General features: G+C 41.2%; 2 protein-coding genes across 4 annotated transcripts in view; one reads left to right on the top strand and one right to left on the bottom strand.

The window, feature by feature from the left end:
* LOC109875296 (alpha/beta hydrolase domain-containing protein 17A) overlaps positions 1-4,743 on the top strand; it is a 9,847-nt gene extending 5,104 nt beyond the window's left edge. For all 3 annotated transcript variants that reach the window (XM_020467605.2, XM_020467603.2, XM_020467604.2), the window contains one exon: positions 292-4,743. In XM_020467605.2, coding sequence (XP_020323194.1) covers positions 292-517 — 226 coding nt within the window. In that variant the 3' untranslated portion in view covers positions 518-4,743. The remainder of the gene's footprint in view (positions 1-291) is intronic.
* On the bottom strand, positions 3,940-25,796 carry LOC109875414 (GRAM domain-containing protein 2B). Its single transcript, XM_020467757.2, has 12 exons — positions 25,444-25,796; positions 21,954-22,103; positions 21,781-21,838; positions 21,379-21,451; positions 20,926-21,029; positions 20,163-20,252; positions 19,502-19,573; positions 18,148-18,234; positions 17,823-17,904; positions 17,375-17,474; positions 9,249-9,359; positions 3,940-8,827 (listed from the first exon to the last, which is right to left on the bottom strand). The coding sequence occupies exons 1-12, from the start codon at positions 25,482-25,484 to the stop codon at positions 8,809-8,811; spliced, it is 987 nt and encodes a 328-aa protein (XP_020323346.1). The 5' UTR covers positions 25,485-25,796; the 3' UTR covers positions 3,940-8,808.

The following is a 25,796-nucleotide window of genomic DNA, read 5'->3' as shown; positions in this document are numbered from 1 at the left end:
ACACACACACACACAGACACACACACACAGACACAACACATTAGAATGCTTCATTTAGATCCACAACAACAGAAATTGTCACAAAGGCCTACATCTTTGGATATTAATAGATATTGTGACTCCTCAGCTATAAGCACGTTAGAAAACAATCGCACACATATGACATAAAATAAACTATGACTTCAACGACAGGTTATGAAGCGTAACTCAAAGCTGCTTATAGACTCCTTACGTGACTTATAAACGTGAGTATAGACTACTTACAAACTATTTGTGACATGTGTATTGCAGCATAGAGAAGGTGTCTAAGATCCCATCCCCGGTGCTGATCATCCACGGGACGGAGGACGAGGTGATAGACTTCTCCCACGGCCTGGCTCTGTTTGAGCGCTGTCCCAAGGCCGTGGAGCCACTCTGGGTGGAGGGGGCGGGACACAACGACATAGAGCTGTACAGCCAGTACCTGGAGAGACTACGGCGCTTCATCAACCAAGACCTGGCTGCAGCACACGCCTGAGTGAGGATGTGTGTGTGTGTGTGTGTGTGTGTGTGTGAGGAGCTGTACAACAACATCAAACTACAGCCTTAAGTCTGTAGAAAAGGAGCATCCACTATGCTGTAAATCTGTCTGGCTGTGTGTCTGGCTGTGTGTCTGGCTGTGTGTCTGGCTGTGTGTCTGGCTGTGTGTCTGGCTGTGTGTCTGTGGTTGAGGTTGTGTGCATTGACTCATGGGAATGAAGGATCTTGATATGGACACCTGTCAGACGCCTGGATACGTGTTCCTAGAGACTTCCTGAGGCAGAGCATTTGTGCACTACGAACTGTCTTCTCTGTGTACATGTATGTACAACTCCCAGAGTTGAAGATGCTATCTGTATGGACCTGAGCTGACATCACTCCTCCCTGTGTCTGCAGTGGACATCTGTCTGTCTACTTTTCTGTCTCTCTCCCTGTCTCTCTAATAATGAACATTTCTCTCTGGATTTCTTTCAACTATCATGTCCTAACTAAGGACTAGGGCGAAGAATAGAACTGGCCTTTGAGAGTCTAAGAGAAAGTCTGCACTCCTGTGTGTTTGTCTTTGGCTGTGGAAGGCAGCCATTTGAACTTCTTCTGAGTTAAAGGTTGTGATAACTGAGTGAGAGTGGGGAATGCAGGATGTACTGCAGTATTACTCTGACTAGTTGTTTGACTGTTGCCTGTCCATATGATGTAATGTGTCTGAAGTGAAAGGGTTGTGGAGACATTGATGTCTCTGAAGCCTGAGATGAACATGGAGAGTCTGATCCCAGATCTGTTTATGATCACAAACCAATCTTGAATCAGGCAACACAAATATCTAGTTTGTTTTCTTCTGTAAGGAGGCCTCTGTCTCTTGATAGATTCCTAATGTGAATGAACTATAGTGGGAAAAACGTTTGAGAAAATAATGTTAATTTATATCCAGTCTTCTCTGTGGCTCTTGAGACGGGTCCGTTGACTCATGACGGTAGAGAGAGCAGGACAGTGGATGGTGTCCGTGAGGCCATCTCAACTGGCATTTTCTGTTACATTTGATCGCACATATACACTATATATACAAAAGTATGTGGACACCCCCTCATAAGTGGATTAGTCTATTTCAGCCACACCGGTTGCTAACAGGTGTATAAAATCAAGCACACAGCCATGCACTCTCCATTGAGAAACATTGGCAGTAGAATGGCCTTACTGAAGAGCTCAGTGACTTTCAATGTGGCACCATCATAGGATGCCACCTTTCTAACAAGCCAGTTCATCAAATTTCTGCCCAGCTAGAGCTGCCCCGGTCAACTGTAAGTGCTGTTATTCTGAAGTGGAATCTGCTAGGAGCAACAACGGCTCAGCCGAGAAGCGGTAAGCCATACAAGCTCACGGAATGGGACCGCCGAGTGCTGAAGTGCGTAAAAATTGTCTGTCCTCAGTTGCAACACTCACTGCCGAGTTCCAAACTGCCTCTGGAAGCAACATCAGCACAATAACTGTTCGTGGGGAGCTTCATGAAATGCGTTTTCATGGCCAAGTAGCCGCATACAAGCGTAAAATCACCATGCGCAATGCCAAGCGTCGGCGGGAGTGGTGTAAAACTCGCTGCCATTGGACTCTGGAGTAGTGGAAACGCTTTCTCTGGCCTGCACAGAGCCCTGACCTCAATCCCATTGAACCCCTTTGGGATGAATTGGACCGCCGACTGCGAGCCAGGCCTAACTGCCCAACATCATTGCCCGGCCTCACTAATGCTCTTGTGGCTGAATGGAAGCAGTCCCCACAGCAATGTTCCAACATCTAGTGGAAAACCTTCCCAGAAGAGTGGAGGCTCTTATAGTAGCAAATGGGGGACCAACTACATATCAATGCCCATGATTTTGTAATGAGATGTTCGACAAGCAGGTGTCCACATACGTTTGGTCATGCAGTGTATGAAATGGTTGTTCACTTCGCTGCTATTCAACTGTCACTCGCATAAGACTATTCCTGAGGACTATTCCTCATGAGAAATACATGGTGTTTATAGCATCTTATAAATATAACACTGACTGACTTTCTGACATCTGAAAGGAATTCACATTTATCCTCAATCTTTAATCGTGCATTTTCCTCTCAAAGTAATAAAAACGTGTATAGTGTATAGCGGAGCCACAGAGTTCGTCAAAGTGTTAGAAATGTTGAATTTTAATTGGGTTCCATGGTGGTTCTAAGTCAATAGCATGGAACCAACATGGATGCCAGTTTCTTGAACTGATGATACAATGTCTGGTGTATAGGAGCTTTTCTATGGTGGCAGTATTGATCCAAGCCATAAACGAGCCTTTCACTGTTAGTGTGGTGCAGGTTCCACCACATCAGTCCACACACAGAGCGCGCAAGCATGATAAGCAGGTCTTAAGTTCAGCACTATTGTACAAAGCATCCAAAGTGTAGTTGAAAATATGTTTGTGTCTCCTTTGCATTGTTGACTACCTGCCCCCAGAAAGACCAGAAGCAAGGACTCTAGGAATGACCTAGTCATAGAATACTGAAGTTACTGTCAGTTAAAGTAACTCTCTATTGAGGGGACACTGTATGTTGATGATTAAACAATACATAACATTGCAGTCATCCTGGGTCAAAGTGGCACTTTGTAGGTGGCTGTTTTTCTAGGATCATTTTCAACAGGTATCTATTCCATTTTCACAGTATGCTGTGTGTCACCAGACCCAAGGTGGTGGAAGTCCCTCAGGCTCCCGTGCCAGACTCTTCAGGGTTCTAGACTCTTCAGAGTTTTAGGCTGGTTAGGGTTCTAAGCTCTCCTAAAATACAATGAGACTAGACCTGACTGTCAGTTGTCATTACTGTACACTACTGTATGGGTTCTTGCTAAGGTCTCAAAATATAATGGGGACTAATTAACACAGTGGTTCATTGAGACTAAATAGAGAATAGTCTCACTCACTATGATAATGAAGTGAGGTATCAATATTCTGACAACTTTATGCATGTCCATTATTTGTGTTTTGCTGGGCAAGTGTTGGGGTGGGGTATGTAACGTAGTGTGTGTGATGCCAGAGGGAAAATGTCAACTCAAGGTATCGTACAATATAGTGCTTTTTAAACGGGGGTATAGATTTAGTTGTTTTTTTATTACTGAAACTAATGTATTGTTTTGACTTTTGTGCTAGTTTGGATGGGGAAAGGCTGGGTGGGGATAGAACATGAGGATGTGGTTTATATATGGTTATTGTAGTTAACTATTCTGTTTGTATTATGATTTGTAATATGAAAAAATGACTGACAATATGATGTAATGTCATTAATTCAGGGGACTGAATCTTGACCTTTTTATTGACAATGGGGGAAAAAACAATAAACAATTATGTACAAAAATATAAACTTGTGTTGTTGATTCTGTTGTAAAAGCAAATGACAGAATTTGTGAATCCATTTAGTACAATGGAAAGAAAGTATGTGAACCCTTTAGAATTACCTGGATCTCTGCATAAATTGGTAATAAAATTGTATCTGATCTTCAAGTCACAACCATAGACAAACACAGTCTGCTTAAACTAATAATAAACTATTATAATTCTTCATCTCTTTATTGATCATACCATGTAAACATTCACATTGCAGGTTGGAAAAAGTATGTGAACCCTTGAATTTAATAACAGGTTGACCCTCCTTTGGCAGCAATAACCTCAACCAAATGTTTTCTGTCGTTGCGGATCAGACCTGCACAACGGTCAGGAGGAATTTTGGACCATTCCTCTTTACAAAACTGTTTCGGTTCCACAATATTCTTGGGATGACTGGTGTGACCCGCTCTCTTGAGGTCATGCCACAGCATCTCAATCGGGTTGAGGTCAGCGATGACTGGGCGACTCCAGAAGGCGTATTTTCTTCTGTCCAAGCCATTGTTGTTGATTTACATCTGTCTAATAGGTTGTTGTCCTGTTGCATCGCCCAACTTTCTGTTGAGCTTCAATTGGCGGACAAATAGACTTACATTCTTCTGCGAAATGTCTTGATAAACTTGGGAATTCATTTTTCCGTCTGATAGCAAGTTGTCCAGGCCCTGAGACAGTAAAGCAGCCCCAAACCATGATGCTCCTCCACCATACTTTACAGTGGGATGAGGTTTTGATGTTGTTGTGCTGTGCCTGTTTTTCTCCCACAGTGTTGTGTTCCTTCCAAACAACACAATTTTAGTTTAATCTGCACACAGAATATTTTGCCAGTAGCGCTGTGGAACATCCAGGTGCACTTTTGCTAACTTCAGACATGCAGCAAGGTTGTTGTTTTTGGACTGCTGTGGCTTCTTCCGTGGTGCCCTCCCATGAACACCATCCTTGTTTAGTGTTTTATGTCTTGTACACTCGTCAACAGAGATGTTAGCATCTTCCAGAGGTTTCTGGAAGTCTTTAGCTGACACTAGGATTCTTCTTAACCTCATTGAGCATTCTGCTCTGTGCTCTTGCAGTCATCTTTGCAGGACGGCCACTCCTAGTGGCAACAGTGATGAACTTTCTCCATATATAGAGTTGGTCTTACCGTGGACTGATGAACATCAAGGCTTTTAGAGATACTTTTGTAACTTTTTCCAGCTTTATGCAAGTCAACAAATCTTTGGTCTTCTGAAATCTCTTTTGTTTGAGGCATGGTTCACAAGGCAATGCTTCTGGTGAATATCAAAATCTCATTTTGTGAGATTTTTATAGGGCAGGGCAGCTTAAACAAACATCTCCAATCTCGTCTCATTGATTGGACTCCAGGTTAGCTGACTCCAATTATCTTTTGGAGAAGTCATTAGCCTAGTGGTTCACATACTTTTCCCAACATACACTGAATGTTTAAATTATGTATTCAATATAGACAAGAAAAATACAATGTGTTATTAGTTTAAGCACACTGTTTGTCTATTGTTGTCAAATGATATGTAAAATGTATGCAGAAATCCAGGTAACTTCAAAGGGTTCACATACTTTTTCTTGCCTCTAATTACAGTGCCTTGTGTATGAACTATCAATATTATTTTTATTTACAGACATTCAAGAACTGTGTTGAATATTTTTTTGAATGGCTTATTTTAAATACACTTGTATACATTGAAAGTATTGATTACTGATTGATATAGTACTGATCATGGTGTACAGTATTTCTGTTTCATTGCTCTTGGTTTTGAGGGGAGAGTGCCCCCTGCTGGTCTGTTAGTGCTACTGACAGAAAGATGCCATGGAGTAATTCTATTAATTAAGAAGTAAAAGTTGTCATTAAATAATTTGCCAGCAAATTTCAGATTAAAGTCACTTCTGACTTACATTATTCCTTTAAAAAGAGAACAACATATTCATTACCAGTTAAGCTGAGACCAACGAATAGTGCCGTAAACCAAATAGATTTTAGGAGTGGACTGACTGATTAAAAAAAAGATATCCTATGAAATATAGGCTAGCAACAAACAAAACAATATATCCTATGAAATATAGGCTAGCAACAAACAAAACAATATATCCTATGAAATATAGGCTAGCAACAAACAAAACAATATATCCTATGAAATATAGGCTAGCAACAAACAAAACAATATATCCTATGAAATATAGGCTAGCAACAAACAAAACAATATATCCTATGAAATATAGGCTAGCAACAAACAAAACAATATATCCTATGAAATATAGGCTAGCAACAAACAAAACAATATATCCTATGAAATATAGGCTAGCAACAAACAAAACAATATATCCTATGAAATATAGGCTAGCAACAAACAAAACAATATATCCTATGAAATATAGGCTAGCAACAAACAAAACAATATATCCTATGAAATATAGGCTAGCAACAAACAAAACAATATATCCTATGAAATATAGGCTAGCAACAAACAAAACAATATATCCTATGAAATATAGGCTAGCAACAAACAAAACAATATATCCTATGAAATATAGGCTAGCAACAAACAAAACAATATATCCTATGAAATATAGGCTAGCAACAAACAAAACAATATATCCTATGAAATATAGGCTAGCAACAAACAAAACAATATATCCTATGAAATATAGGCTAGCAACAAACAAAACAATATATCCTATGAAATATAGGCTAGCAACAAACAAAACAATATATCCTATGAAATATAGGCTAGCAACAAACAAAACAATATATCCTATGAAATATAGGCTAGCAACAAACAAAACAATATATCCTATGAAATATAGGCTAGCAACAAACAAAACAATATATCCTATGAAATATAGGCTAGCAACAAACAAAACAATATATCCTATGAAATATAGGCTAGCAACAAACAAAACAATATATCCTATGAAATATAGGCTAGCAACAAACAAAACAATATATCCTATGAAATATAGGCTAGCAACAAACAAAACAATATATCCTATGAAATATAGGCTAGCAACAAACAAAACAATATATCCTATGAAATATAGGCTAGCAACAAACAAAACAATATATCCTATGAAATATAGGCTAGCAACAAACAAAACAATATATCCTATGAAATATAGGCTAGCAACAAACAAAACAATATATCCTATGAAATATAGGCTAGCAACAAACAAAACAATATATCCTATGAAATATAGGCTAGCAACAAACAAAACAAGCTGCTTTGTGTGAAGTCAAGGTTTTCCATATTTGAGGTTTAAGTGATCTGTCTCCTCAAATGATCAGGGGACCCACATAAATATATATATTAACAATTGCCCAGCTCATGAGATGACATTTTAATTGAGACCCTTTATATACTGTAGTTTGTTGTACTGTGGCTTTGGTATTTAGTCTTCCTACTGTAGGCAGGGCGGACTGGGAAAAGAATTTGCCTCTGCCATTTCATTCACATTGGCCCACTGCGCACGCCACTAGCTCAAGAAACATGTCTAAGCATGATTCAAGATATTTTGATGTGCAAATCCAGTGATTGTCATGAATTTTGGGTTGACAATTAGACTATAGTTGCTATTTTACTGTCAAAATAGGATTCCAGAATATCCATTATTTTTTTTTGTTCCAGAGAGATGAATTACATGTTTTATGTGCACTAACTAAAATCATAGGCTAATTCATTTGTGGTTCAACACCTGAGGAAGTGGAAACTCAATACGCATTAATTAGATCAAACTCTAAATATATTACCCACCACCGGAGGATAGTGAGGGGAGGATGGCTCATAAACGTGGCTGGAATGCCGTAAATGGAATGGTATCAAGCACTTGGAAACAACAATGTTTTTGATGCGTTTGATACCATTCCATTAACTCCGTTGTAGCCATTACTATGAGCCGTCTTCCACAATTAAGGTGCCACCAGCCGCCTGTGATACCCACTGCTAGTAGCCATGTATTCATCCAACCGTAAATGGAATGTCCTAAGAACCGTTCAGTTGCAGGCTACTACCCATGAGGCCTATGCTGGTGCATATTTTGAGCACACTCCACTCCATATCTCAAAGCCATATAAAATGTCTTGATTGTAAAATAGTTGCTCATGAGAGTTGAGAAATAAAGATTATACCGACAGAAAGCTGAAACCTTCCTCTCTTCAACAGGGACAATTGGATGAAGCTTCCAAAGCTGTGTTTTTTTCCTGCAATTTGATTTTGAAATGTTATATGATCAGAATAAATGTTCCTCTCGAGTGCATGGAAGGAGAGGAGAGTGGCTCGCTCACCACAGCAGTAGGCCCCAGCGAGGGCACAGGGAAGACACTTACATTACAGGAATCATGAGGATAATGCACTTCACTGTTTGACAAAATCATTTCTTTAGCTGTCCCAAAATTAGGATGTTTTTCAGTGAAGTTACAATGTAGAATATGCTCTTTCTATGTTTACAGACACCCTTTTCATTTTTTTATGATCCATGATCTTGGCTGTCTAACTGAGGACAGAGTTGAAGCAGGTCATCTTTGCTGATGCTGTGTTTGACTTTCAATGTGACTTTGTGTGACCGCAGAATACCGGGCCGGTCCATCTTAATGTTTTGTATACTCAAATCAAAATCAAATCAAATGTATTTATATAGCCCTTCGTACATCAGCTGATATCTCAAAGTGCTGTACAGAAACCCAGCCTAAAACCCCAAACAGTAAGCAATGCAGGTGTAGAAGCACGGGCATATTAGCATAACAGATTTTTTTATTATTTTTTTTACAATTTCTATCTTAACAAGCTCATAGGCCGCTGGCCATGTCACCTTTTTCTATGTCGACCAGCCCACCCAACAAAAAAATGGTCCAGCCCGTCTGGTATTTGCCAGAATATCCAAATAGCTGTAGGTCTCTTCAGGCTGTTTCCTGTTCCCTGGAATGAGGATGGAGCAGTGAGAGGAGGAACCAAATCACTCTCTCAGATATTATCATGCATACTCATGCACAAGTTCACTCACACACACCTTTAATCATGAAAGTGAAGACTCAAATACCCACCATGGGTGTTCCCATTGATTATGTAATAGTGGAGTGATTTCTTGGAAAACAGGTGTCATTCCTCTGGGCCCGTTTTTCTCCTAACCTCCTGTGACGACCTAACGTACTGTGATCTCTGCTGCTGATACGGTACCTCTGTCTGAGAACTCTCTCTCTCTCTCTGTCTAAAAAACCGGTTTGATCTACCTTGAATGGCTTTTAAATGGTCAAAGTTTGTAGTTCCTTGAAATTCACATCAGAGCATAGTCATCTGTGGAAAACCACCCCATAGTGTGTGTGTGTGTGTTCGTACTCACTCTCTGAGGTGTATGGAGAACTCTGGCAGGGCTCCTAGAGAACTCAGCTGCTCCTCCAGAGCTACGATCCGCAAACCGATGTACCCCGATGACAGTATTAGCAACACCGCCCTACACAGACACACACATACACAAAAGAGGTGGTGGTTTTAATGTGAAAACAGTTTGATGGGTAAGATACAGTACTTCCTGATAGCTTGTAATCAGCTTGTGTTTTACTTTCACCTGCGTCACTCAGCACTCAGTATTACCCTGAACTGTTAAACCTCCCTGGGCGATCCATGCCTGAGTGCACTCTCGTTGATGGCACCGATTGCTCTGTGCAGATCAATCATGAGGAACCAGGCATAAGTACTGTATGTCAATCAAGAACAGACAGCGGCAGGTAGCCTAGCTGTTAAGAGTGTTGGGGCGGCAGGTAGCCTAGCTGTTAAGAGTGTTGGGGGCGGCAGGTAGCCTAGCTGTTAAGAGTGTTGGGGCGGCAGGTAGCCTAGCTGTTAAGAGTGTTGGGGCGGCAGGTAGCCTAGCTGTTAAGAGTGTTGGGGCGGCAGGTAGCATAGCTGTTAAGAGTGTTGGGGCGGCAGGTAGCCTAGCTGTTAAGAGTGTTGGGGCGGCAGGTAGCCTAGCTGTTAAGAGTGTTGGGGCGGCAGGTAGCCTAGCTGTTAAGAGTGTTGGGGCGGCAGGTAGCCTAGCTGTTAAGAGTGTTGGGGCGGCAGGTAGCCTAGCTGTTAAGAGTGTTGGGGCGGCAGGTAGCCTAGCTGTTAAGAGTGTTGGGGCGGCAGGTAGCATAGCTGTTAAGAGTGTTGGGGCGGCAGGTAGCCTAGCTGTTAAGAGTGTTGGGGCGGCAGGTAGCCTAGCTGTTAAGAGTGTTGGGGCGGCAGGTAGCCTAGCTGTTAAGAGTGTTGGGGCGGCAGGTAGCCTAGCTGTTAAGAGTGTTGGGGCGGCAGGTAGCCTAGCTGTTAAGAGTGTTGGGGCGGCAGGTAGCCTAGCTGTTAAGAGTGTTGGGGCGGCAGGTAGCCTAGCTGTTAAGAGCGTTGGGCCAGTAACCGAAAGGTTGCAAGGTTTTAAAAATGTGCCGTTCTGCCTTTTGAGCAAGGCAGTTAACCCCCAACAACTGCTCCCTGGGTGTTTTGGATGTGGATTGTGGCAAGTCTGGGTAAATATGCAGACATAATTGTCACAAATATCGGCTATTTCAATCAAATGTATTTATAAACATTTTTTTATTTTTTACTTCAACAGATGTCAAAGTGCTATGACTATTTAACTGCTGTTATGACGTGTTTAGTTATGAGCCTCGGGTGTGTGTACTGAACCTTTTCTTCTCCCTTAACATTAGTGTTATGAAAACAGAATAATACTATAACAAGGGGAAGTGTTTATTTTCCTATTCTTTAACATTTATATTGTTGAATAATGTTTCATCTGAAAGGCAATTTCTCCACAGTGCTAGGGTTCTGTGTGTGGTGTATAATCTATCAGTGTAATGTGTGCAATTCAATATGACTTGATGAATCCCCTGAGGGGCAATTAGAAGGTATTGGCAAAGCACAAACAAACAATTTCATCTATCCTCCACAGTCCACAGGTAACTAATGAAAGAGCAAGCACAGGAGACTGTAGCAAGTGAAATCTATCTGGGTAAGAGAGAAGAACCCTTGAGAGGAACCAACACCTGGCTTTATAGGTAAAAGTTCAGTTTATTACATCCTTGACCATCTGGAGAACACCCTGTGCTCAGAGAACCAACTTATCTACTCATCTCTTCAGCAATTAACCCAGCTATAAACAGCCAATCAGGTAGCAGGGTCCATTCCTCAACGGCTCGGAGCCAATCCAGAAAGACAACACACAGTGGGGCAAAAAACTATTTAGTCAGCCACCAATTGTGCAAGTTCTCCCACTTAAAAAGATGAGGCCTGTCATTTTCATCATAGGTACACTTCAACTATGACAGACAAAATGAGAAAGAAAATCCAGAAAATCACATTGTAGGATTTTTAATGAATTTACTTGCAAATTATGGTGGAAAATAAGTATTTGGTCAATAACATAAGTTTATCTCAATACTTTGTTATATACCCTTTGTTGGCAATGACAGAGGTCAAACGTTTTCTGTAAGTCTTCACAAGGTTTTCGCACACTGTTGCTGGTATTTTGGCCCATTCCTCCATGCAGATCTCCTCTAGAGCAGTGATGTTTTGGGGCTGTTGCTGGGCAACACGGACTTTCAACTCCCTCCAAAGATTTTCTATGGGGTTGAGATCTGGAGACTGGCTAGGCCACTCCAGGACCTTGAAATGCTTCTTACGAAGCCACTCCTTCGTTGCCCGGGCGGTGTGTTTGGGATCATTGTCATGCTGAAAGACCCAGCCACGTTTCATCTTCAATGCCCTTTGCTGATGGAAGGAGGTTTTCACTCAAAATCTCACGATACATGGCCCCATTCATTCTTTCCTTTACACGGATCAGTCATCCTGGTCCCTTTGCAGAAAAACAGCCCCAAAGCATGATTTTTCCACCCCATGCATCACAGTAGGTATGGTGTTCTTTGGATGCAACACAGCATTCTTTGTCCTCCAAAGACGACAAGTTGAGTTTTTACCAAAAAGTAATATTTTGGTTTCATCTGACCATATAACATTCTCACAATCTTCTTCTGGATCATCCAACTGTACTGGCTTAAGCAAGGGGACACGTCTGGCACTGCAGGATTTGAGTCCCTGGCGGCGTAGTGTGTTACTGATGGTAGGCTTTGTTACTTTGGTCCCAGCTCTCTGCAGGTCATTCACTAGGTCCCCCCGTGTGGTTCTGGGATTTTTGCTCACTGTTCTTGTGATCATTTTGACCCCACGGGTGAGCTCTTGCGTGGAGCCCCAGATCGAGGGATATTATCAGTGGTCTTGTATGTCTTCCATTTCCTAATAATTGCTCCCACAGTTGATTTCTTCAAACCAAGCTGCTTACCTATTGCAGATTCAGTCTTCCCAGCCTGGTGCAGGTCTACAATTTTGTTTCTGGTGTCCTTTGACAGCTCTTTGGTCTTGGCCATAGTGGAGTTTGAAGTGTGACTGTTTGAGGTTGTGGACAGGTGTCTTTTATACTGATAACAAGATCAAATGGGTGCCATTAATACAGGTAACGAGTGGAGGACAGAGGAGCCTCTTAAAGAAGAAGTTACAGGTCTGTGAGAGCCAGAAATCTTGTTTGTAGGAGACCAAATACTTATTTTCCACCATCATTTGCGAATAAAATCATTAAAAATCCTACAATGTGATATTCTGGATTTTTTTTCTAATTTTGTCTGTCATAGTTGAAGTGTACCTATGATGAAAATTACAGGCCTCTCATCTTTTTAAGTGGGAGAACTTGCACAATTGGTGGCTGACTAAATACTTTTTTTGCCCCACTGAACCAGACAGACTGTTGGGAAGATACCTACACTTCCTGGAAAAAGACTTGTCTGTGAACCTGAATAACAGAATGATATGTGACTCTATTTAGATTTTCTTGGCCCATCCCCCCTCTTCAGAGGACAAATAAACTTTGTTTTTACAGCTTTTCTTCTGTTGTTACATGTCCATTTTACATACATTATATAGTTTTTTTCTACTGCAGAAGTTACATAGCAAGAGTAAAGTAATTTGATATACATTACATCTGGATAGATAGCACATTATACACTATATTATTATAGAACATAAGCCTTTGAATCCACCCCTTAGGTACTCAGTCCATCCCACCTATCTCTTTAACCCCACCCCTCAGCTACCCTCAGTCCATCCCACCTATCTCCCCAACCCCACCCCTCAGTTCTCCCCACTGTATTTGATACACTACAGGTTTTCCTACTTACAAAGCATGTAGAGGTCTGTAATTTTTTCATAGGTACACTTCAACTGTGAGAGACGGAATCTAAAACAAAAATCCAGAAAATCACATTGTATGATTTTTAAGCAATTAATTTGCATTTTTGCATGACATAAGTATTTGATACATCAGAAAAACAGAACTTAATATTTGGTACAGAAACATTTGTTTGCAATTACAGAGATCATACGTTTCCTGTAGTTCTTGACCAGGTTTGCACATACTGCAGCAGGGATTTTGGCCCACTCCTCCATACAGACCTTCTCCATATCCTTCAGGTTTCGGGGCTGTCGCTGGGCAATACGGACTTTCAGCTCCCTCCAAAGATTTTCTATTGGGTTCAGGTCTGGAGACTGGCTAGGCCACTCCAGGACCTTGAGATGATTCTTACGGAGCCACTCCTTAGTTGCCCTGGCTGTGTGTTTTGGGTCGTTGTCATGCTGGAAGACCCAGCCACGACCCATCTTCAATGCTCTTACTGAGGGAAGGAGGTTGTTGGCCAAGATCTTGCGATACATGGCCCCATCCATCCTCCCCTCAATACGGTGCAGTCGTCCTGTCCCCTTTGCAGAAAAGCATCCCCAAAGAATGAGGTTTCCACCTCCATGCTTCACGGTTGGGATGGTGTTCTTGGGGTTGTACTCATCCTTCATCTTCCTCCAAACACGGCGAGTGGAGATTAGACCAAAAAGCTCTATTTTTGTCTCATCAGACCACATGACCTTGACCTGACCTTCTCCCATTCCTCCTCTGGATCATCCAGATGGCCATCTTAACTTCTTTCATTTTGATGGCCATCTTGAACTTCTTTCATTTTCTAATAATTGCGCCAACAGTTGTTGCCTTCTCACCGAGCTGCTTGCCTATTGTCCTGTAGCCCATCCCAGCCTTGTGCAGGTCTACAATTGGATCCCTGATGTCCTTACACAGCTCTCTGGTCTTGGCCATTGTGGAGAGGTTGGAGTCTGTTTGATTGAATGTGTGGACAGGTGTCTTTTATACAGGTAACGAGTTCAAACAGGTGCAGTTAATACAGATAATGAGTGGAGAACAGGGGGGCTTCTTAAAGAAAAACTAACAGGTCTGTGAGAGCCGGAATTCTTACTGGTTGGTAGGTGATCAAATACTTATGTCATGCAATAAAATGCTAATTAATTACTTAAAAATCATACAATGTGATTTTCTGGATTTTTGTTTTAGATTCCGTCTCTCACAGTTGAAGTGTACCTATGATAAAAATGACAGACCTCTACATGCTTTGTAAGTAGGAAAACCTGCAAAATCGGCAGTGTATAAAATACTTGTTCTCCACACTGTACCATGGCTTTCAACCAATCAGCATTCAGGGATCAAACCACCCAGTTAATAATTCATGCTGCAGAAATGTTATACATTTCTGTGCCTCGACACAATCCTGTCTCATAGCTCTACGGACAATTCCTTCGACCTCATGGCTTGGTTTTAGCTCTGACATGCACTGTCAACTTCTGAACCATAGACAGGTGTTTTTCTTTCCAAATCATGTCCAATCAATTGAATTTAACACAGGTGGACTCCAACCACGTTGTAGAAACATCTCAAGGATGATCAATGGAATCAGGATGCACCTGAGCACAATTTTGAGTCTCATAGCAAAGGGTCCAAATACTTATGTAAATAAGGTATTTTCTTTATTTTTAATACATTTGCAAAACATTCTAAAAACCTGTTTACGCTTCACTTTTTTGCTTTTGCTTAAAAACCTGGGCTCCGAGTGGCGCAGCACTCTAAGGAACTGCATCTCAGTGCAAGAGGCGTCACTACAGACACCCTGGTTCAAATCCAGGCTGTATCACATCTGGCCGTGATTGGGAGTTCCATAGGGCGGCGCACAATTGGCCCAGCGTCGTCCGGGTTTGGCCAGGGTAGGCCATCATTGTAAATAAGAATTTGTTCTTAACTGACTTGCTTTGTTAAATAAACAATTTTTTGTCATTATGGGGTATTGTGTGTAGATTACTGAGAAAAAAATAAGGAATTAGAATAAGGTTGTAACTTAACTAATTGTAAAAAATGTCAAGGGGTCTGAATACTTTCCGAAGCCACTGTGTGTGTGTGTGGATGAGTGAGTCTCTGCGACTGTGTGTGTGTGTGTGTGGATGAGTGAGTCTCTGCGACTGTGTGTGTGTGTGTGTGGATGAGTGAGTCTCTGCGACTGTGTGTGTGTGTGTGTGTGTGGATGAGTGAGTCTCTGCGACTGTGTGTGTGTGTGTGTGTGTGTGTGTATATATATATATATATATTTGTTTTTTGTTGTTGTTGTTGCCATATTTGATCTTTAATAAAGGACAGACAAAAGTTCCCTACCTTCCACTTTCCTTCTCCATTTTTGCAGTAATGTTGCTATTTTGGATAAAGCAAACATTTTCATATATTTTTGTTATCTGCACATGTGACAACTCCACCTTTCCTATTCATAATATCATTAACAAAGATTATTATTACTTTTTTTCATAAAAAATGTTTTTTATTAGTATATTGGAATTTAACCATAATATTTGTTGAAATATTTGTTTTAGTCTTTTCTGCAGGATGAAACTTGCAGCCAGTTTTGTATGCCTTTTTTTTAGAAAGGGTGATAATTTGAACAAGGTTCCATTTTCAATTAACTGAAAATTAGAGGTTGTAATCTGAATAATGGGAAAAGGGCCATTTTTGAACAAGCGGTGAGCCGTTCTTATTAATCTACTGGACAATCAGTTCGGGTTTAAGTATACCTTTTTGTATGACGGATGATTTTAGTGAGAGGTTTAATGCTTTAATATTTAATCATTTTAGCCCCCACAAACTCATATTCATTAAAGAAATAAGCCCTGGTTCAAATCCAGGCTGTATCACAACTGGCCGTTATTGGGAGTCCCATAGGGTGGTGCACAATTGGCCCATTGTAAATAAGAATTTGTTCTTAACTGACTTGCCTAGTTAAATAATTTAAAAATGTTTTAATAATATACTCGCCCACATGGAAATTCTGTAATCGGAATGTGGATGCCAATTTTTTGATGATCTGACCACATTCTGCCCCCATCACATTCTTCCCCCTACCAGAGTGAAGGAAGCAAGAAAATAATCTAGACGACTAGCTTGATTAAGCCTCCTCCATGTAGATCTCACTAGGTCTGGATTTTTAAGGCTCTATAGGGGCACTTAAAACGGTATTATAATCTCCCACCATAATAATAGTCATTTGTTGATTGTGAGCTCGATAGATATATGCCGTTTTAGATTCAAGACGAAAAACTTGTGCAAGATTTTAGAAGCTGACAATAGATTTAAGATGTTTGTAGATTAATACACCACATTCTCACACGTGGCAGTATGTTTGAAGATTAACACACCCATTCTCACACGTGGCAGTATGTTTGAAGAGTAACACACCCATTCTCACACGTGGCAGTATGTTTGAAGAGTAACACACCCATTCTCACACGTGGCAGTATGTTTGAAGAGTAACACACCCATTCTCACACGTGGCAGTATGTTTGTAGATTAACACACCCATTCTCACACGTGGCAGTATGTTTGAAGAGTAACACACACATTCTCACACGTGGCAGTATGTTTGAAGAGTAACACACCCATTCTCACACGTGGCAGTATGTTTGAAGAGTAACACACCCATTCTCACACGTGGCAGTATGTTTGTAGATTAACATACCCATTCTCACACGTGGCAGTATGTTTGAAGAGTAACACACCCATTCTCACACGTGGCAGTATGTTTGAAGAGTAACACACCCATTCTCACACGTGGCAGTATGTTTGTAGATTAACATACCCATTCTCACACGTGGCAGTATGTTTGAAGATTAACACACCCATTCTCACACGTGGCAGTATGTTTGAAGAGTAACACACCCATTCTCACACGTGGCAGTATGTTTGAAGAGTAACACACCCATTCTCACACGTGGCAGTATGTTTGTAGATTAACACACCCATTCTCACACGTGGCAGTATGTTTGAAGAGTAACACACCCATTCTCACACGTGGCAGTATGTTTGTAGATTAACACACCCATTCTCACACGTGGCAGTATGTTTGAAGAGTAACACACCCATTCTCACATGTGGCAGTATGTTTGTGAGAAAAGATGAAAGGTGATGCAAGGGCTTCAGCACCTATAGATCTAGTTACAGGGGAGGGGATTGGAGAGGATAGAGATCAGGAACAGATAGATGGAGAGGAGAGGGACGGAGAAGAGAGGAGTACTCACAGAAACAGACAGATGGATAGGAGGACATTGAGGTTGCGCATATCTCTGATAAGGAGGAGGGTTTTAACCCTTTCAGTGACGATCCAAACCCACGAGTCAGCTGTTCAAGAGAAAAAGAAGACAACAGGCCATTCAAACAATTTTTAAATGTGTGGTATGTCTGAGTATATGTGCATGTGCTTGTGAATGAGTGTGTGTGTGCGTGTCTGTATCTGTGTCTGCTTCAGTGTGTGTTTAAATACCTGAGTCTTCCTCCTCTGTGAATGTGAACTGATTATCCTGAGCTTTGCTGATGCTGCTTCTAGGAGTGGTGCTGTCCTTCCCAGGTTCGTTATGATTAATATTACATCATATTCATATATCTCTTGTATGTCGTCTGTTATGGCTCTCACCCCTCATTTATTTTTCTCGTCTGTCTTAACGGTCTTTTTAAGATGTTCTCTCTTACCGCTGCTGGGCAGGTCAGAGTAGACGGCCTCTATAGGAAGGCTCCGCTCCACACTGTCCTCCCGGCTGGAATTGCTGGAGATCTGTCGGCAGGGAAGGGTAAAACATGTCCTTATACAAACATCTCCTGGTCAGTATAAATGGTGTCTTGATTAATAACACAAAACAAGTGAATGTGTACTCTGTAATTTTCACAGTAAGTTATGAATAGTTACAAAATGCACTTTATTTGATGGCACTGATTGAAGACAACAGGGCAGTGCAAGAAGCTACATGGTGGGAGGAAAAGGATAGGATGACATCGAGTTCATCAGTGAAATTCTTACTGTGTCTATGTCCCGATCCACGCCATCAACGCCGTTCTCTCCTGAGAAGTGGGGACTGCTGTTGCCATTCTCCACCTGCTCCCCCAGCTGTTGTGGAAACCAGAGTCTGTAAACGCAGTTGAGCACGCTCCACAAAAAAATGCTTCTCGCTCACAGGAGAAACAAACTGCCACTCCATTTATTAACTTCACAATTTAACCAACACCCATTTCTTTCTGTGACTAACTGAACCCAACACTTGGTTTTGAAGTATTGAAACTAAACCATATGATTCGAATATAAAGTATTTGAATAAACATAAAAAGGGGAATGTAAGAAGCGCTCATAATTAAAAATAGGCTTCATGCAGTATTAAACAGCACAGAAACACGCTAAATAGGCTACATGTCGTATTAAACAGCACAGAAACACGCTAAATAGGCTACATGTCGTATTAAACAGCACAGAAACACGCTAAATAGGCTACATGTCGTATTAAACAACACAGAAACACGCTAAATAGGCTACATGTCGTATTAAACAGCACAGAAACACGCTAAATAGGCTTCATGTCATATTAAACAGCACAGAAACACGCTAAATAGGCTACATGTCGTATTAAACAGCACAGAAACACGCTAAATAGGCTACATGTCGTATTAAACAACACAGAAACACGCTAAATAGGCTTCATGTCATATTAAACAGCACAGAAACACGCTAAATAGGCTACATGTAGTATTAAACAGCACAGAAACACGCTAAATAGGCTACATGTTGTATTAAACAGCACAGAAACACGCTAAATAGGCTACATGTAGTATTAAACAGCACAAAATCAATGGTAGCATATTGTATAGATAATAGAACAAAACAAGACACATCCGGGGTTCAAACTATAGAACCCAGTTCCTACATTTGAATATAAAAATGGATTTTATCAAACAAAACTGTGCTCCATTTTATCTCTGGAACCCTCAGGAAGACAATTCAGAGCCAGATTACTGAATGTAAGTACATTATTTACCTTCAGAGGTGAATGTATCAAACCAGTTGTCGTGATAAAAGCATGTTGTTGTTGTTGTGCATTCTCCTCAAACAATGGCATAGTATTTTTAAGTTCATAACTGTACACTCTCCTCAAACAATAGCATGGTATTTTTAAGTTCATAACTGTACACTCTCCTCAAACAATAGCATGGTATTTTTAAGTTCATAACTGTACACTCTCCTCAAACAATAGCATGGTATTTTTAAGTTCATAACTGTGCACTCTTCTCAAACAATAGCATGGTATTTTTAAGTTCATAACTGTACACACTCCTCAAACAATAGCATGGTATTTTTAAGAGAGAGAGAGATCATTTGGGTATACCTGTGCTTGTGAACACACAGACTGCAGGATTTCATAACACACTCTCCGGTTCCGCAAAGACACAAACGAATACTGAAACAGAGGCAAAACAGAATGAGGGATTACACAACACACCACCACTCAGACACAACACACCACCACACAGATACAACACACCACCACACAGACAAACCACCACCACACAGACAAACCACCACACAGACAAACCGCAACACAACACCACATAGACAAACCACAACACAGACACAACACACCACCACACAGACAAATCACCACACAGACACAACACACCAGCACACCACCCCACAAATACATCAACACATATACACACCACAACACAGACACACCACCACATAGACACAACACACAGACACACCACCACACCGACACAACACACCACCACACAGACACAACACACCACCACACAGACACAACACACCACCACACAGACACACCACCTCACAAAGACAACACACCACCACACAGACACACTACACCACCACACAGACACAATATACTACCACACAGGCACAGGCACACCACCACACAGACACAACCACAACCACTGACACACCCATAGCTACAGACACAGAGGCAGACACAGTCACAGACACATTCACTCGAACAAGAACAACAGAGCCGTTGTGGGTTTGTTTCTGACCTTGTTTCCATCAGTAGTACGGATGGAGAGCATAGACAGGGCTGAGTTCTGCTTCTTCACTTCCTTTACGCTGGACACATGGACCTCAACCTACAACAAGACACAGATACTACATCAACAACACATGGTACAGACCACAACAGACCATCTACTTCTACCTACTGTTGTTGGCCAACTTGGCGTTGTCTACTCTACGGCTCTATTCAGTCTGGATGGCTGAAGCGTTACAGATTCCCCAATAGAAATGTGAAGTCATTTCCGATTGAGCCGACATATGCAGCGTTTACTGTGAATGCAACCTGCGCTAATGTGGGAGCGTTGCCTTTAAATTTTAATCACACTGTAAAGCTGAACTTCTGTGATAGATTGAATAGGGTCCCTACTCTACTCTGCTTTTCTCTTCTCTGCTCCACTCTGCTCTACTCTGCTCTACTCTATTCTGATCTTCTCTGCTCTACCCTTCTCTTCTTTACTCTTCTCTAATCTGCTCTACTCTACTCTTCTCTAATGTGCTCTTCTCTGCTCTACTCTACTCTGCTATTCTCTACTGTACTCTATTCTGCTCTTCTCTATGCTCTTCTCTAATCTGCTCTTCTTTACTCTGCTCTGCTCTATTCTGCTTTTCTCTACTCTGCTCTACTATATTCTGCTCTGCTCTTCTCCACTATACTCTTCTCTAATCTGCTCTTCTTTACTCTGCTCTATTCTGCTTTTCTCTACTCTGCTCTATTCTACTCTACACTACTATATGTGAATCTCTTACCTTGGTGTCCTTGAGGAGTACGGAGGAGTAAAAACATACGTAGTTGACAGACACAAATAGCTTCCCATGATACAACACCTCCTTCTGCAGGGCACAGGTGAACACTGAAACACACAACCAGGACAGAGGACACAGTCAAATGAGAGACACACAGGTTTCTCCTTGAAACTTCCCTTTATCCCCAGAATAACCTGTGATATATTCAGCTGAGGGTACATTTAAATATTGTGCAGAGTGAGTGCTTAAGTTTAGTTGTTAGCAAGGAGCACAAAGCACATAATGTGGAATTAAATATAATGAATGTCCCAACGCATTAAGTAATGATTGTGATGACTCCATCATAGCTCTGTAATCGAGACATAAATCCACATGCAGCCCAGACAGTTTCAGGACCACGATGATGATGAAACCATAAATAAGTTCCAGACTCACCATGTACTGAGATCTACTCACCATGAGTTAGTTTCTCCTCTGTAGGAATGTCTCGGAAGAATTTGTGGAAGGTTTTGTTGTATTTCACAAAACTCTACAATAGAGAGAGAAAAGGATCTAACTCTCTGTTAATCAATCAACCAATTAATTAATCAATCAACCAATTCATTAATCAATCAAGTATTCAATCAGGAGACATTTCCAAGCCAGAACCAGGAACCCAAACATATAGTGGAGAAGGAGTGCTAGGACCTCAAATAAAAGTTTATTGGTCGCGTATCGAGATTTGCAGATGTTATCGCAGGTGCAGCGAAATGCTCGTTGTTGGCCAGGAGCTAGAAACAGTGCAACTGTGTCTGTAAGCACCATCTTGTCTAAAGCCCTCCTCTAGGTCATTGTCCTGTATATTTCAGGTGCACTTACATTTTTGGCAACGGCGCCATCAGGCGGGTGGAAGCTCTCCTCCTCTATGGTCTCTGACCTATGGATAGGGAGTGATTGAGAGCGGATCAATGGACTTGCATAGGCTTTGGTACTTTCCCCCAGTCCATGGCCTATTCTAGTCATTAAACTTGTTTTCAGAAGTAACCTTTGACCTGAGAGAGTTGCTCCTGTTCAGGCTGTGTCCCAGCTCCTGGATCTCCAGCTGGGCCTCCTCTAGACTCTTCCACTTCTCTTTGCTCTTCTTACTGCGGCTGCCTCTCCTATGGCCCAGACTACCTCCTCCACCACCATTCTTCAGGGACCTGAAGGAACAGGACACTAAACCGTCACAGTGTTGCCCCCTGTGTCTGTAAACACTCTCTGTTTAGAGGTCATATTTACCTATATGTCATATTTATTTTGTAATAAACCTTATTGTGGTTTGCAGAATTTCCCATAGTGGGACAATAAAGTTGTGGAGTGAATTTGTGGATTCAACCTCAACTGATTCATCTACCCATGGGCATAGTTTTTTTTGTCTGCTGGTGAAAACTGTTGTTACACTAATGAAAACATTTTTTTAAATGTGCACCAAGAATCCTAAATATACCCATAGCTATGCACCTGATTGTTATCATTTTGATTCTAATCATTTCAAGTCAATTCTGACAACCTACACCAGGAAACAACCTACACAACCATGTTACATAAGTTATTAGACATGTGAGATATCTTGTTATTTTCATTCTCAGCAGCTCAGGCTAACTTGATACCAATTCAATTCAAGGGCTTTATTGGCATGGGAAACATGTGTTAACATTTCCAAAGCAAGTGAGGTAGATAATATATAAAGTGAATTATATAAAGTGAAAAACAATAAAAATTAACAGTAAACATTACACTCACAGAAGTTTCAAAACAATAAAGACATTACAAATGTCATATTATATATATATACAGTGTTTTAACAATGTACAAATGGTTGAAGGACACAAGATAAAATAAATAAGCATAAATATGGGTTGTATTTACAATGGTGTTTGTTCTTCACTGGTTGCCCTTTTCTCGTGGCAACAGGTCACAAATCTTGCTGCTGTGATGGCACACTGGAATTTCACCCAGTAGATATGGGAGTTTTTCAAAATTGGATTTGTTTTCGAATTCTTTGTGGATGTGTATAATCAGGGAAATATGTCTCTCTAATATGGTCATACATTGGGCAGGAGGTTAGGAAGTGCAGCTCAGTTTCCACCTCATTTTGTGGGCAGTGAGCACATAGCCTGTCTTCTCTTGAGAGCCATGTCTGCCTACGGCGGCCTTTCTCAATAGCAAGGCTATGCTCACTGAGTCTGTACATAGTCAAAGCTTTCCTTAATTTTGGGTCAGTCACAATGGTCAGGTATTCCGCCGCTGTGTACTCTCTGTTTAGGGCCAAATAGCATTCTAGTTTGCTCTGTTTTTTGGTTAATTCTTTCCAATGTGTCAAGTAATTATATTTTTGTTTTCTCATGATTTGGTTGGGTCTAATTGTGCTGTTGTCCTGGGGCTCTGTAGGGTGTGTTTGTGTTTGTGAACAGAGCCCCAGGACCAGTTTGCTTAGGGGACTCTTCTCCAGATTCATCTCTCTGTAGGTGATGGCTTTGTTATGGAAGGTTTGGGAATCGCTTCCTTTTAGGTGGTTATAGAATTTAACGGCTCTTTTCTGGATTTTGATATCAGACAACCATAAGGAAGAATGGTTGCCAGAGCAGTTCTAGCTCGTAGTCATTATGATAGTCAACTACACCTTAGTGGCACTCAAATATCTTTTTCACCTCATTTAACACCTCAATGATTTAACAAAAAGGACATCTCAATAGGTGGTCCAGGTCAGTCATGACAAAGTGTGTGTGTGTGTGGGGGGGGGGGGGGGGGGGGGGGTGCTTTCCTCTTCTGTTCTCTATAGTTCGTCAGGCAAGGGGGAGGCCGATGACGTCACAACTTACCATCAGACCAACTCCTTGAATGCCCTTCTCCTTGTTGTGTGTAAAAAACACTATTTTGTTCAAAACATGTTGTTTTTATACCCTTTAGTGTGTGTACTTTACTGTATTTATACTTGGGATATCACTTTTTAACTGGAAAAGTGAAAGAAATCGCCCGAGGATGTCTTTAAGCGTTGAAAAGACGTGGCATCCAGGTCAAAGGAAGATTTGCAATTCAAATGATCAGAACATTTCACATAAAAGTAGGTGTTACAGACTGAGTGTACAAAACATTAAGAACACCTTCCTAATATTGAGTTGGATTTAACAAGTGACATCAATAAGGCTGCATCACATTCAGCTGTAATTGGGAGTCCCATAGGGCGGTGCACAATTGGCCCAGCGTTGACCGGGTTTGGCCAGGGTAGGCCGTCATTGGAAATAAACTGACCTGCCAAGTTAAATAAAGGTTAAATAAAAATACAATCAAATAAATAAGGGATTATAGGTGGTCAGTCTATGTCATGGGAAGAGCAGAGTTTTGTACACTCTATGCATTATGTTTAAGCGCCTGAGGATGGGAGAACGCAAACCATGGACATTAAATATGCATGTCCAGATGTAGGATCTTAATTTGAGACAGTTTCCTACATCAGGAAAAGAATCCTGTAGCAACAGGAAAAGTGAATTATTATGTGGAGGACAATGGACATTTTTGTAGCGGTTGATACATTTTTCGTAAGGGAAAATCAAGTAGGACATTTCAAAGTTTAGATTTAAAGACTTTAGAAGCCTTTTTAAATCTCAAATACACTACAAGTTTCACATTTCATCCTTTTCAGGAAAGTCCTCATGCAACAGGGTGCTCAAATTAAGATCCTACATAGCACAGGAAGTTGTGGCACCTTCATTGGGGAGAACTGGCTCGTTCTTATGACTGGAGCAGAATCGGTGGAATGGTAACACATAGGTCAAACACATGGTTTCCAGATATTTGATGCCATCCCGTGAAGTCTGTTCCAGCCTCCTGTGCAACATATAAATCTTTGTTTATTCTATTCCAGGATAACATCTTCATTATTGTTCCACTCCGTATGGACAATGTAGGCCTAACTAACGAAAGCTGCTACATTTACAGTTCAACAAGTCTAACTTTAATGTGAAAACCCAAATAAAATGCACAGAAACATCACAAAACAATATTTATGCACCAAAGCTTTGAGTATATAGATATCTGCTAAAGGAAGCAGATTCACCTGCTCCCGATTAGACCAACCTGTTATTTCTGGGGCTGGACGAGGGTCCTGAGGGCTATGGCTGCAATGCATTTTGGGGAATGAAAACAAACAAGTTCCCTTCCTTCCTTCTCTTCCTCAACTCTGGTGAGTCCTCCGTTCAGACTAAACCATTAGTGAAATGGCAATAAAACAGCTGGAATGGCCTATGTGTGTGTTCTCATCTAGGTGGTATGCACTACTGTGCGTTTGAGGAATGTACAGTTCTCAGTACTGTAATATCCTATGAGAAAATCCAAGATTCGGTTAAGGGACATTCTGACTTCCTAAACAGAAACAACAGTGATGGTCTCTACAGCTGGAGTTTAACTGGACCTGTCTAGAACTGTACAGAAACACCATATGTATAGCAATGCATAATAATAAAACACTTATTTTAAAAAGTTTGATTGGTTGATACTCACACTGAGCTGTCGAGGGAGAACCTCCGATGCTCCATGTTCATGGTCTGGAGTGGTTAAGCGTCTCTCCCACTCCCACTGAGCTCCTCTCTACTCCACACGTATTTGCACTGACTATGTAAACCGACTCTCAAACGTAGCAACTCTGTACTCCACTGTGTTGCAGTATACACCCAGCCTGTCCTTCTAGTCTCCTACCTGGCTTTAGCCTACAGAGAGGCAGCTGATAGATGGCTAGAGGGAGAGGCAGCTTTCTCGTGTTACCAGCCAGCCTATTCTCTGCAAGCGTATTGCTGGTTTCACCTATCATCTTCTGGGGGGGCGGGAATACCATTTAAGTTTACCCAATCAGCTTC

Source organism: Oncorhynchus kisutch, linkage group LG30, assembly GCF_002021735.2.
Source record: "Oncorhynchus kisutch isolate 150728-3 linkage group LG30, Okis_V2, whole genome shotgun sequence".
Classification (NCBI taxonomy): domain Eukaryota; kingdom Metazoa; phylum Chordata; class Actinopteri; order Salmoniformes; family Salmonidae; genus Oncorhynchus; species Oncorhynchus kisutch.
Note: the sequence above shows the minus strand (reverse complement) of the source record. Positions and strands in the feature narration are given on the sequence as shown.

Excerpts from the sequence above, each read along its gene's own strand:
- LOC109875414 (XM_020467757.2), bottom strand. The coding sequence starts at position 25,484 with ATGAACATGGAGCATCGGAGGTTCTCCCTCGACAGCTCAGT. Across the intron at positions 22,104-25,443 it reads TTCTCCCTCGACAGCTCAGT|GTCCCTGAAGAATGGTGGTG; the intron begins GTGAGTATCAAC and ends CTGTTCCTTCAG. Across the intron at positions 17,905-18,147 it reads TGGATCGGGACATAGACACA|ATCTCCAGCAATTCCAGCCG; the intron begins GTAAGAATTTCA and ends CCCTGCCGACAG.